This window comes from Arctopsyche grandis, chromosome 10 (genome assembly GCF_051622035.1).
Source record: "Arctopsyche grandis isolate Sample6627 chromosome 10, ASM5162203v2, whole genome shotgun sequence".
NCBI lineage: Eukaryota > Metazoa > Arthropoda > Insecta > Trichoptera > Hydropsychidae > Arctopsyche > Arctopsyche grandis.
Window position 1 is genome coordinate 29,817,295 of NC_135364.1, and position 13,430 is coordinate 29,830,724.

Below are 13,430 nucleotides of genomic sequence, written 5' to 3' on the forward strand. Positions count from 1 at the left end.
CGTGGGTTGTTATAAATGAACGTTGTTCAGGCCAATCACCGAAAACACATTGATGTGTGTATACTTTTGTAAATACAAATATCCGTCCGGTGAGAGTTGCCGGAAAGATGAATTATAGGGAAAGATATTTTTTAGTTTGTGAGCTTTTTGCAGCTTTGCGTTTTAGATTTGTGGGGTTGCTGGCGTGCCACAGTTAGGGCAGCTGTGGGGGCGAAGGGCCAGATGATCACCCAAGGGTCGCCCACACACGCTGCTACCTCATTTCGTGAACTCATTATACACGAGGTCAGTTTCTCATAGAAGCCAAGATAATAGGGCTTCTTTGTAGGAGGCATATATATGTAGGTGCCTCTGTTCTTACTTGTTTATTAACACATTCAGCCCGGCGCATGATTTCATACATTTGCCCATGTGGCGGCACTGTCACGCGTATCGGTACCCAATTACGCGTGACGGCATTAAATCACTTTATATAATGAGTTGTCCCTAAATCTTTAGAATTTTATAGGAATTTTAGTGTTGGGATGCTCAATGAAATGGAACTCTAAAATTATAGTCTGCTATAGCACTATCCGCGTGGCCACCGGTGGTACACGCCGGGTTGAACGTGTTAAGGAGATTCAAGCAGTATTCCATCACCAAAACCAGCAAAATAGACTAGTGATTAGCATATAATGCTTTGAACTAAGTAGTCACAGGTTCAAATCCTACGGTTTCTGCTGGCCAGACCTTTGATCTGTGACTCCAGATCGATCGTTTCCTATCAGAATTTGCCAATTTATCTGATTTTCATTGAAACGGCTCCAACAAATTGACAACCTTAACTCTATTCTCGAGTTTTCAGCAATCTCGAATTTCGCTGAATTGTATAAAATGCTGCAAATTCATAAATTTGCAGCATTTTATATGTATTGTTACGTACACCGCCGAGTAAGTGCAATCTGATTAGGCAGAGTAGCATCCCAGAGACTGTGTGACCGTTATAATTGGTTTCAAGAGTTATCTCCAGACTAAGTGCAAGTAGGCTAAACAATGGCCACCGAATTGGCCGCTATTGGTCCCTTCTCAGAAGTGACCGATAGCGTGGGACTGAGTGTCGTGGGAATACATATCCGGGTACATGCCTAAACAATAGGGAAGTAACCGGACGTCGAAGATGCCCTGAGCGACCTATCCGTTATAAGGCGGTACTTAGACCATATCAAGACATTCTGGACAGAGCAGTGCCAGTGCTTGTATCTCCTTAATCACCAATAAATGCTGTGAAACGACTTTGGCCTTTTACTTGGATCCTCCACCCACCCCTACGCAACAGTATTTACTTTGTATAATAATACTTGTATCAAATGTACAATGTTTCTGGCCAGGAAGGTGCATTGGGGTTACCTGTTGGGCCTTCCTGGTATGAATTAAAAAAATAAAAATAAAACATCCTTTCAGCAAGACCTTTATAATAAATAAGTATCTTCTGAAAATTCTTAGGTGGAGATTATGATATATATGATATATTTATCTTCACTAGGCAAAACACCAACATACTTGAGCAAATCTTAAAATATCGCAGCTATTATCTTTCCAAATTTGATACGTAAGCTCTGGCAGTTTGTCGAAAAAGTAGCTATGTGTATAAATTAAATCCAGCTACAGTCAACAAAATATGTTTTAAGCTTTGTATTTGACTATTGAATTATACAAATTTAAAATTACTGATTTTATTAAGAAACACATCAAACGTATATCTTCTAAATTCATATACATACATTTTTAATAATGATCAAAATCTCATATCACTGATTATTAAATATAATAATAAATTCCCATTAGATACTAGCTTTAGTAGCAATAGACAGAAATTCAATGGAACAAGCCATAGAAGATTAGAAGAAACAAACAAACCCGATCTCTTTGAAAAGCCTTATTGAATTTATAGAAATTTTGAGACCTCAACTCAGTCTTATAATATGTAAGAAGAAAATTATGAAAAGTTTTACAATTGCTATTAAACAAATTGTAATCATTGTAATCCAATAATAGTGTTCTTAGCAACATTACATTATAAATAAATAATCAACTTGAATAATGACAAATAATATATTTTATCAATACATTAAATGATGAGTATAGTACAATAATATACTGTAAAAATGTATTAGTAATACAGTGACAAGTGATATATAATATTTCTATATATAATAATATGTTGAAAACTAGTTGCAAATATTAGACATTGCCCAAGAAAATTGACAATATTCATTTCAATAAGTACATAATATAATACTTTTCAAAACAAATCTAATAGAACAATCTAAACAATTTAAATGTAAGGACAAAAGCAACAGCATTACAGCTAGCACCATTTTCCTCACTCAAATGATATCCGATAATGTCCAGACATATCAAATACTAGCAACTAATGATTTTCAAAATGGGAATGTCATTTCCGTGAAGACGTATTATTTAAACGTAAATATTTAGGTACTATATGTGAACAATATCTTCATAACGAAAAAAATTAACATATGAATAATGTAGTTATGACTATTTTGACATAATATAATTAGTCTTCTCCGGCTGGTATGGCGTCTTCTAATCGTCTAATATATTTGACTCGTAATTCGGTAACAGGATCTCCTTTCAATTGATCCTAGAAATAATATAACAAAATTAGATAAAAGAAAATAATTTACATGACTTATTTGTATTTAGAAACGAAATTAAAATACCTGAACAAACCAAGAATGAATTTCAAGCTGTACCATTTCCAAAGCACCTCGAAGAGCCCCACATAATAGATTACAATATTTGAGTCCGCGTACATCAGGCGGAAGTTCGACCCACTCTGAAATAGGACATTGCTCCCAAACAAGCGAAAACTCATCGCCGGCATTACTCCAAGAAGACACCGATGGTTGCATACCCAAGTATAATCTAAAAATTATTTAAGAAATAAATTAAAATTGATTATCACTCACAAAAACAGTAGTTATTTTGTATTTACTTGAAGGCTTGCTGAATTTTGTCAGCAGTTTCTCTTAATTCCATACACCTTCCGGAATTAGTTCTGGCAAGGAAGTCTTCAATCAATCTGATGCCCATATTGTAACCGATTCTCTCGAGTTGTTTATTCACATCGTCTATGTTCTCTATGTCTTTTATCATCTGAGCTACTAGAGCACCGTACGTAAGTGTGAGCAGCTCCGAGTTCTACACAAAGAAAATCATCTTGTACATTTATAAATTTAATAATTTAATAATATTTTCATACAAATTGGTACGTATAATTTATATTTAAAGGAGAATTCATAATATATATAATATGAAAACAGTATAATGACACAATCTTGGAATATATCAAATCTATGAAAATAAACGGTATTTAATTACAACTTACGACTTTTTTAGCATCTAAACGTGTAGTTTTTCTAGACATTTTCGAATTATTTGCGGACTAAATCAAAAGAAATGTAATCCACTTTGACAGCTCAGTAGGAATGTCAAGTTAACTTTTTTTTAAATACAAGCTAGGCTACTAAGCACACTATTTACGACCATTAACGTTTATTTTATTCATAAATTTTCCAAAAAATAACGACAATATTTAGACTCAATTCACGTATGAATTAAAATAGAAGTGTTTATTTATATATAAAAATAAAAAATAAATGATAAAACCATTACATAAAGTATTCTATTAATGGAATAAATTTCTTTGATTAACGTACACAAATACGTATGTAGATACGAAAAACGTCAACATTACAGTCGTTGGCCTTAGATAGTCGTTAGTCACTTAGATTAAAATAATATATTTACGCCAATAGACGATAAATTAACTATCCGTATCAACATGCGAAATTCATATGTCTAGTCGATAATAATAAAAATCTCGTAAAACAAAAGCATTTGCTGATAAATATTCGGGCAGTTTTCTGTACGGCAATTTTCTTGTGCGACGAATTTTCGTGCGACAGGAGGCCACGCGCGCGATTTTCATAGCGGCGGTTATCCTGGTAGCGATTCATATTTGGGATGTAATCACCGAACCATATTCTACACAGTTCTACGATTATTCCGTAAAAAGCGATCTCGCACACGTCATTAAAATCTCGATCACGGAATATTTGGCACCCAAAAACTCCATCAATCAAATATTGTACTAACGGCGCCTTCCACACACATGATATCTACATACATACGATATTTCCATATCCAGTTCCCATATTTCAACCTGTGGTTGCTATTTAGGAACTGGATATGGAAAATATTGCAAATATCGGTAGTAGATATCGTGTGTGTGGACGGCGCCAATAAGAACTCGAATGCCAGATATTCCGTATTCGCGATTTTTATGGCAACGATTGTCGTGCGTGCGATCGCAATTTGCGCAATAATCCGCTTACCATTCTACATATGTACAGACTTACAGCATATTTTCACATTACAATAATTGTTATCAATTGAATCCGATTGAAGCAAACGATATTAAATTTGACATGTTTTTATCTTAGTAAAAGAGAAGTGATTAATTTATGGTAATTGGACTATTCGTCACATTGCGGTGGTCACAGAGACAATTTTTGACATAAAAATCGCGAATACACAATATTTGGCACTCAAGTTCTCGTTAATATGATAGTCATCGTTAGCGTGATGGACTTTTCGGCTGCCAGATGTTCCGTTATAGAGATTTTAGTGACATTGTGACCAGTAATCACCGAATCCTAATTTATATATGTACATAGCTATCGGGGTCTACCTCACGGGACCGAAAGTGAAACGCCCGAAAACGCAAATATCGGAAGGCAAAGATCGAAAATCGAAAGATCTTAAGTCGAAAGATAAAAAAAAGGGTCTCTCCCCCTGTCGTACATACTCACTTAATTTGCGCGAGCAGGATACAACAGGAACAAGAGGAACAGGCTTTTCCTCCCGTATTCTGCGCGTGCACATTAAACAAGGCTGTATGACAAAAAGAGAGATAATTTAACCGCATGCCACTGATATATATATTATGGGTCTACGTGACGAGACAGAATGTTAAATGACAGAAAACGCAAATATCGAAAGGCAAAGATCGAAACTCGAAAGATCTTAAGTCGAAAGATCAAAAAAAAAATGGTGCATGGTAAACGGTACATACTCACTTAATTTGCGCGAGCAGGATACAACAGGAACAAGAGGAACATGCTTTTCCTACGTATTCTGCGCGCGCACATTAATACGGGAGGAAAAGCCTGTTCCTCTTGTTCCTGTTGTATCCTGCTAGCGCAAATTAAGTGAGTATGTACCGTTTACCATGCACCATTTTTTTTTTGATCTTTCGACTTAAGATCTTTCGAGTTTCGATCTTTGCCTTCCGATATTTGCGTTTTTTGTCATTTAACATTTTGTCTCGTCACGGAGACCGATATATTATATATATGTTCATAGTACTGTTGACCATGCACCCTTTTTTTTTTTTGATCTTTCGACTTCAGATCTTTCGATTTTCGACCTTTGCCTTCCGATATTTGCTTTTTCGACCGTTTCACATTCGGTCCCGTGAGGTAGACCCCCCTTATTTATATAGCTATCGACATTGAATTCGTTTCTAGTGGAAATACAACATAGTTAAATATACATTCTCACTTCCGGATACGTTTAGCGATGATGAATTACCGTAGACAAATCGATTATGTACATGTAACGCAGGCATTAAAAATTAAAATTTAAATATTGGATCGGTGCGCGGTGTATGGCCGCGTCTAGTGTCGTTACGGCGTTGTTGTTGAAGTTTCAACGGTTTAAGGCGGCAGTGGAGGCGGACGGTTTCTCGTCTCTGATGACGAATCGTCATGTCTGATGACGATGGAGGTGAGCGAAGAAGTGACAGAAAGCCAGCGACGATTCCCAACCTCCCAGCTCCATCAACGGGACTCTCTCAAGTCGAGGCCTACTGTTCACAATTCGGAAGACACCAACTCAAAAGATACTTACTGCCATGCAATTCTGATACTTCTCTTTCTACTACTAATCTTGTCAGTACTAATATTTATGTTTTACACGTACTTCTTTCAAACATTTGATGAAATTATTCAATAATTGTTTTTCACTGTATTCATTTTACTTGTTTTATATAATGCATGTTAGTATATTCTGCGCAAAAATGCAGTCTGATTAAATTTTGACACATACAAATGCTCTATATGAAAATGTTGTTTTCCAATTATAGTGCTTTCACGTTAAATTTATTTTTTTCAGACAACATCCGATGATATGCCAATGTCTGCAATCGATATTGATACTCGAATGGTGTACTTGGATCAAATTTACAATCCAATATGTACAAAATCTAATTTTACTGATACCCTGAATAAACAGACGATTTCTAAAAGTGAAGAATCTTTATCAGAAATTTCTAAAGAAATTCAAGATGGTAACTATACATACATATATACTGAAATGTATCATATTATATTACATATATTTTTTAATTTGAAAAAAATCCATTTTATTACTAGACGATGTTGAAAATCAAGATCAATTAATCAACAAAACAGTTTCTCCACCGAGTAGTGTCACTTCGAGGAAGCTCGAATGGGACTCTCTTGCCGACATCGGTTATGCAAATGTTGATCAAATTAAAATAGCCCGTGGGAATCCTTTGAGTACCATAGAAAGAATGGCTCTTGAAACGCATCACAAAAGTGATTTAACCGTTGACTTTGAAGGCGATGACGCTTTCAAAAGTAGTGTACACGTAAAATTCAGATCAACTTTAGGCACTCCTGATGCTCAATCTACACCTCTGATCGGTCCTGTAATTGCAAAGTGTTCGAATCGCAATACTAAAAAGATGAAAGAATTCGCTAGTCCTTATAAATCTGTTAAACCAAAGGTAAATTTAAGAAAGAGAAGTGTCAGTAAATATAAAAGGAAACATACAAAATTTAACTTAAAAAGAAACATTTCAATTAACGTCGATGTAAATACCAAAGATTCCCAATCGGAATCTAATTCAAACTCTAATGTCGAACAGAAAGAAGGTGATGCAAATCAAAACCCTTTATCTATTGTTGAGAGACTATCTAAATCTATTCAAACATCGGCGTCCTCTCAAAATTCTGAGATCTCTCCTATTATTAGTGGATCGGCGACAAGTCTTAAAAACACAGAACGTGATGAAGAAATTCAAACGCCTTCATTTAATCTACAACAGGAAACTCAAACGTCGTCATCGCTTTCACACCAAGAAAACTGTGATATCGTCGCGATGATTTCTACAATGGAAGACAACAATGCTAACTCTGATGAGAGTCTCTTATCCAAAGCCCAAAGCTTCGAATTTATGCCTGGGCATGTTTACTATGAAAAGTATTCCCCCAACGATGATAAACCACCATCTCCAAAAACAACTGTAGAAAGTAATCCGCAATCGGCGCGAAAATCTGTCGATTTGAGTGAGCAAACATCTGCTGGGAAATATGACTTCAAATTATCAACATATCCTCCTAAGAAACAAAATGTTTCTAATGTTGATGCCGTCAACGAGCTTGTTCATTTGAGGCACACTGATCCTGTTTTAAAAAAAAGGCTGGCCAAAAAAATACTTCAACTCTTGGATAAAACGGACGTTTCTAGTAATAGTAACAGTGACTTTATATCGATTGATAGCCAGAATCAAACCGGCAAAGATAAAACTCTCCGGATAGTTATTAAAGATAGTGAATGTCAGACTGAGAATGCAAATCCTAATGTACCGAAAAGTGAACCTGTCGATACTAAAATTATTGAAGATCCAAATGAAAATAGTTCAGATTCTGGAAAAAAATCACTCAAAAACGCTAAAATTCAAAACATAAACAAATATTGTCAAACATCACCCAACAGTTCGAGCAGCTTTTCGTCAAAATTGTCAAAAGATTCAGATAAGCGCACTTTATATGATGAATATTTAAAGTCAAAAATGCGAGAAAAGTTATTGAAAAAGGAGTATGTCGTCAAAAAAATGTCAGATTGTTCCCCGAAGAAAGCAACCGTACTTCCACTCAAATCGCGCAATCAAATAGCGGGAGATATAGCATCAACCGAACGAGAACTTAAGAAAATTAACGATGAAATATTGAAATTGGTACTTTTAAAACTCAAACTAGAAAATAAACACGAATCAAAATCGACATCGAAAAGTTTAAGCTCCAATTCGTCGGAATTTCAAACTCAAGGTGCGGATTCGTATGATGTTGATTCAAAAACGTTCTCGGGACATTACGCACCTAATATTAATATTGAAGTACCATCTTTAAATTTAAAATCCAGCTCCGATGAGTTGAATGATATTTCCGAACAGAGGAAATTGAAAAGTCCCGTTAAAAGCAAGTCTTCCCATTCGGAGAAATCTGATATTAATAAAGCATACAAACCGGATTCTGCCGACACTGTGAAAGGTACTCGTACTTGTAATTGTAACAGTAAAAATGAAATTTGTTGTTTTTGCGATTACAGCAAGTCTAATTCGGACGCCATTTCGAGTGATAGTAAAGAACCGATTGATGCAAAAATGAAACGTCTCAAAGAAAATTATACAAAGTATCAAAAATGCAAGGTGATGAGGGCATTCATGAAAGATTACGATGCACTCATTGCAAAATATCAGCAAATGAAAGTTTCACCGACGGAACGTGTCTCTCAAAAGATTCGAAACGGCAATGAAAAATTAACGCAACGGATTTCATTAGAAAAGGAAACTTCTAGATCAGCAGTGAAACAAGATTGTCAAGATTTAGATTCTAATTTACCCAAATTCAAATTAAACGCATGTGAAACCGAAGAAGATGAATTGGAATTGATAAAAAATAAATTTAATTTCTTATTGAGTGGAACCTCCACACCGCATGCTGCAAGTGAAATCAACCAAAGAGATGATAGCAAAATGAGCACTTCACGATCCAAAGCAGGAGTTGATCAATCTACTCTAAAAGAGATGTTGATTTTGATGAAAAGATTTGAGAAACATTTAAATACGGCTAAAAATTCTCCCGTTGCTAAGACTGATATGACGACTCAAGTCACTCCATCGATGTCTACGAATTCAAAATTGAGCACTTCACAAACTGGAGACAATATTGATCAGTCTGTGCTAAATGAAATGTTGACTTTGATAAAAAAATTTGAAAAACGCTTAAATTTAGCTAAAAGCTCTCTAGTTCCAAAAATTGATATGACAACACAAGTCACACCGTCCGTGTCCATGAGCTCCAAACAAGAGCTTAAAAATAAAGCAACTGAAAAACCAAAATCATCTTCTGATAAGATAGTTGAAGAAGTGCAACATTCCAATGAGAATAAAATTATTCAGAAAGAAAATGCAGCTAGAATAAAATTGCCTTGCCCTTGTAAAATAAAAAATGATCTGATAAAATGCAAAAAAGCTCTTAAGCAAAGCAAAACGTATCCCAAATCTATAGCGTACAATTTAATATTGGAACCGAGCGAGAGCATAATCGACGAATCGATTCAAATGAGAAGCAAAAATGTGCTAGATGAAATAGTCGTGAAAGTACCTAAAACGAGACATAAGATGAATGATCAGGTGGTGCGGGATGTGAAAGAAAGGGCTTCGGCAGTCACTCAATTGTATTTGGATAGTATGGGTTCGACAGACGAGCAATTGAAAGATATGAGCAGCTTAAATGATGACAATGCAACTACTCTATCGAGTGTCGCTGCCGAAGATCAACAGTCGACCCCCAAATATATTGTCAATGAGTTGAACGATGAAGGAAAATCTGGGGGCGGTGAATTCATCCGAAAAAATACGATGACCGTGGAAGACTATTTGAATAAAAATCGGCCCCGGTTTGCCGACAAGGCCGATAAACGTCAGGAATATATTAGAGAATTTTACGATGCAAAGTCAGTATTTTTTTTTTGTGGTTTGATTTATTTAGAAATCAAATAATTTTACGTGTGTTTTTTTTAGAAAGAATTATGAAACCCAAAGAAGAAAGTTATTAGAAAAAGATATATTGAATATAGCCGATTTGAAAGGAAACGGTCTACCAGATGCGCCCGTTTTAAAATATAACAAATTGCCTCTTCCAGGTTAGTTTCTTTTGTATTTATGGTATATACAAATTTATTAAACTTTATTGAAAGTACTAATGTCCAATTTTCAGTAAATAGAAAAATTTTCAATGCCAAAGATATTGTAAAAAGGACTGCACGTCGATGTCAAAGGCTTCCTGAGGTTTTGGAAAGGAAAAGGTTTTTAAAGAAAGAACGTCAGACGAAAGCGAATAGATTGATGTCTGAATTATTTGTGAAGGTATTTCATTTGTTTATTTGTGATTAACTTTTCATTATAATCGGCTTTAATTGAATGTGTATTTTTTTGTTTGTTTTAGAAACTGCAGCAGAAAGCGTTGAAAGGAATCGTAAACATTTCGCATAATTCAGATATTATATCGTTGTAATTGTTTAGATAATTAAATAACAAAAGGTTGTACAAAAACTGTAATGTCAATATTTTTAATGTAGTTATTGGGCATCACAAAAAGTGACGTTTTATTTCTTAAGAAGTCATTTGAAGGGACAAATATGAAAGAATATATTTATTGATGTAAAATTAAATTAAAGTGACAAAAATGTAAATGTTTATTGAAGAATTAATGAATTATTCATGCCACGAATTAGGGCAGTATTTTTCAAGTTGGATTTTGTGATGTATTTTAGGTCTTATTATGAAAGTGCTACAAATGATGCCTTGATATAGAAAAATATGTATTGTTAAGATTAAATAAAAATGTTTTTTATTGAAATACACGAGTAATATACATAGATCTTATTTAAGAAATGTTTTTTTTAAATTAGAGTTTTTAGAAAACCAGATGATAGGAAGATCCCTATCGTAAATGCATATAGTACACTCTCGATTATCCGGGCTAATGCTGGGGAGGAATCATCAAATTTTTACTTGGTTTCGAATGTAGTATCATATTTACAACACAAATTTTTGTTTCATATTTTTAATACCCATTATTTATTAAGAAAAACGCTCATAGTTAAGCAGATAAGTGGCCGTTAGTAGTTATTACTAGTGTACCGTTTTATGACTAATGTTACCACTGGTATTTTCTTCACTTGTAGTGTCGCTCTCATTTTCTTCCTCTTGAGAAACAAAAACGATATCTGCATCATCCATGCGTTTAAAACCTGGGTCACTTAAATCATGATTGAGCCACTCCTCGATGTTTTCCTTATCCACGTTTTCAAATCATTTTAAATTTTCCAATAATCCACATATTTCAGATATATCATTTGCTTCATTCTCTTCAGAATCCTCTAAATCTGTTTACATGTCAGGAAGAATATTTCTCCATGATCGAACAAGTGTTACTGGCTTTACTTTTGACCAAGATTGTGTTATTCCGTGTATAGCATCCAATATCCTCATTTTTTTCCAGAAATTGATCAGGTCTTGCTCAACAAGAGTTTTCAGAGGACTTTGACGACAAAGACGTTTCATTGATGATGACACATTAGGGAGCAAAAGTTTTGCAACCATAAGTCCATCGTTTGTTTTTAATATGCTTTCGTTCGGATGAGAAGGAGCATTATCTAACAACAATACTGCTTTCTATGGCAATTCATTATTTTTTTTTTAAATCTTGCATCTCTGGAAACCATTTATTTTTTAACCAATCTTCAAAAAATCCCTTGTCCATCCATGCCTCTTTCTGACTATAATAACACTGAGTAACAAAAAATCACGTTTTTAAGTTACCAGCGCGCAGACTAACCAACCTTTACTAAGTTTGACCCACTGACTTCGAATATGATAATGATTTTTTGTTGGTTAGTGATCGTTTACGAGAAGAGAGCGTTTAAAAAAAATTGCGGTCTTTAACTCAAAATTGAGTTAAAGACCGCAAATTTTGTTGGCTTTTGCGGTCTTTAACTCAAAATCTAGTATTGCTATCTCTAGGTAGAGATCTCAAAGTTTCATATCACATAAATTTGATTCGGCTAAAATAAGCACAATACGTTTAAAAGCTTGAATTTGTACAAAAAAGTAAAGAAAGATTAAGTGAAAATAGTAGGGTTTGTTGATAGGTCGAAACATGTAAAATAAAATTTTAAAAGGAATGTCACTGAGTTTAATCTAGTGTTGCGGTTTCCAAACTGGGAGGCGCGGACTATTGCCAGGGGTGTCTGTCTGTTGATTATTCTAGTAGTGTTCAGTTTTTTTTTTAAATAAAGGTATTTAAAGGCCTGTTCATACCTATCCAGCACGACCCGTATCCTGCAGGTGTCATGCAAGTGGGTCTCCGTGACGAGCCAGAATGTTAAATTACAGAAAACACAAATATCGGAAGGCAAAGATCGAAAATCGAAAGATCAAAAAAAAGGGTGCATTGTAAACGGTACATACTCGCTTAATTTGCGCGAGCAGGGTACAACAGGAACAAGAGGAGTAGGCTTTTCCTCCCGTATTCTGCGCGTGAACATTAATACGAGAGGAAAAGCCTGCTCCTCTTGTTCCTGTTGTATCCTGCTCGCGCAAATTAAGTGAGTATGTACCGTTTACCATGCACCCTTTTTTTATCTTTCGACTTAAGATCTTTCGATTTTTGATCTTTGCCTTCCGATATTTGCGTTTTCGGGCGTTTCACATTCGGGCCCGTGAGGTAGACCCGTTTGTATACTATACGCTGAACCGAATTCAATGATTCTGAATTAAATAAACTTATCAACATTCATTGTAGGTTTGCATTGTGAAAAACAAACAAACATTCATCTCTGTAAAGTTTATTGTGAATAAATCCATTTGGGTTGCCATCCTGTAAGTTGGGACCGATTCGACCATGTTGGTGGCCACCACTTTACTTCCATCCCGACCGTCATATCAAATAGTCGTACATTGAACTACACTGTCATTTCGTTACTTTCGTCCCTACAGAAGCTTCATGACTGTCTCTAGATGATACGGTTGCTTCTGTTGCACCGAGCCAGCAGTATACCTCGGTGGTTGCGTTTATGTTTAGCATTGAGAGGTTACCGGGTTCGATCTCGTGCTAATATTTAATATTTAATACTGCTGGTCAGACTTGGATATTTGTGACTACAAGTCGATCGTTTCTTATCAGGGTTTGCCAATTTATCTGCCGACTTAAGATCTTTCGATTTTCGCTCTTTGCCTTCCGATATTTGTGTTTTCTGTAATTTAACATTCTGGATTGTCACGGAGACCGCATGCAAGTGCGGATAGTATTCTTTGGTACATTCTATATGGACGTGCATGAATGCGTAAATGTGCATACGCGAATGGAGCATGAATACGTCCATATAATGTATGTACCTGTAAGATCGCCAATTTAGTAGTCGGCGGTCACCAGTGTAAGACAGGGAAGGTATGTTGACCGTATCCCGGTCTAACGAAACACATGTTGTGT

The 13,430-nt window shown here is 35.3% G+C and overlaps 2 protein-coding genes across 2 annotated transcripts; one reads left to right on the forward strand and one right to left on the reverse strand.

Annotated features, from left to right (window-relative positions):
* Positions 1 to 1,699: 1,699 nt before the first annotated feature.
* On the reverse strand, positions 1,700 to 3,540 carry Bet3 (blocked early in transport 3). The gene is made up of 4 exons (XM_077439448.1): positions 3,392 to 3,540; positions 2,999 to 3,204; positions 2,724 to 2,928; positions 1,700 to 2,644 (listed from the first exon to the last, which is right to left on the reverse strand). The coding sequence occupies exons 1-4, from the start codon at positions 3,428 to 3,430 to the stop codon at positions 2,558 to 2,560; spliced, it is 537 nt and encodes a 178-aa protein (XP_077295574.1). The 5' UTR covers positions 3,431 to 3,540; the 3' UTR covers positions 1,700 to 2,557.
* Positions 3,541 to 5,760: 2,220 nt separating this feature from the next.
* Positions 5,761 to 10,825, forward strand: LOC143917786 (uncharacterized). The gene is made up of 6 exons (XM_077439368.1): positions 5,761 to 6,017; positions 6,241 to 6,415; positions 6,501 to 9,891; positions 9,959 to 10,080; positions 10,155 to 10,303; positions 10,383 to 10,825. The coding sequence occupies exons 1-6, from the start codon at positions 5,835 to 5,837 to the stop codon at positions 10,449 to 10,451; spliced, it is 4,089 nt and encodes a 1,362-aa protein (XP_077295494.1). The 5' UTR covers positions 5,761 to 5,834; the 3' UTR covers positions 10,452 to 10,825.
* The last annotated feature ends 2,605 nt before the right edge of the window (positions 10,826 to 13,430 follow it).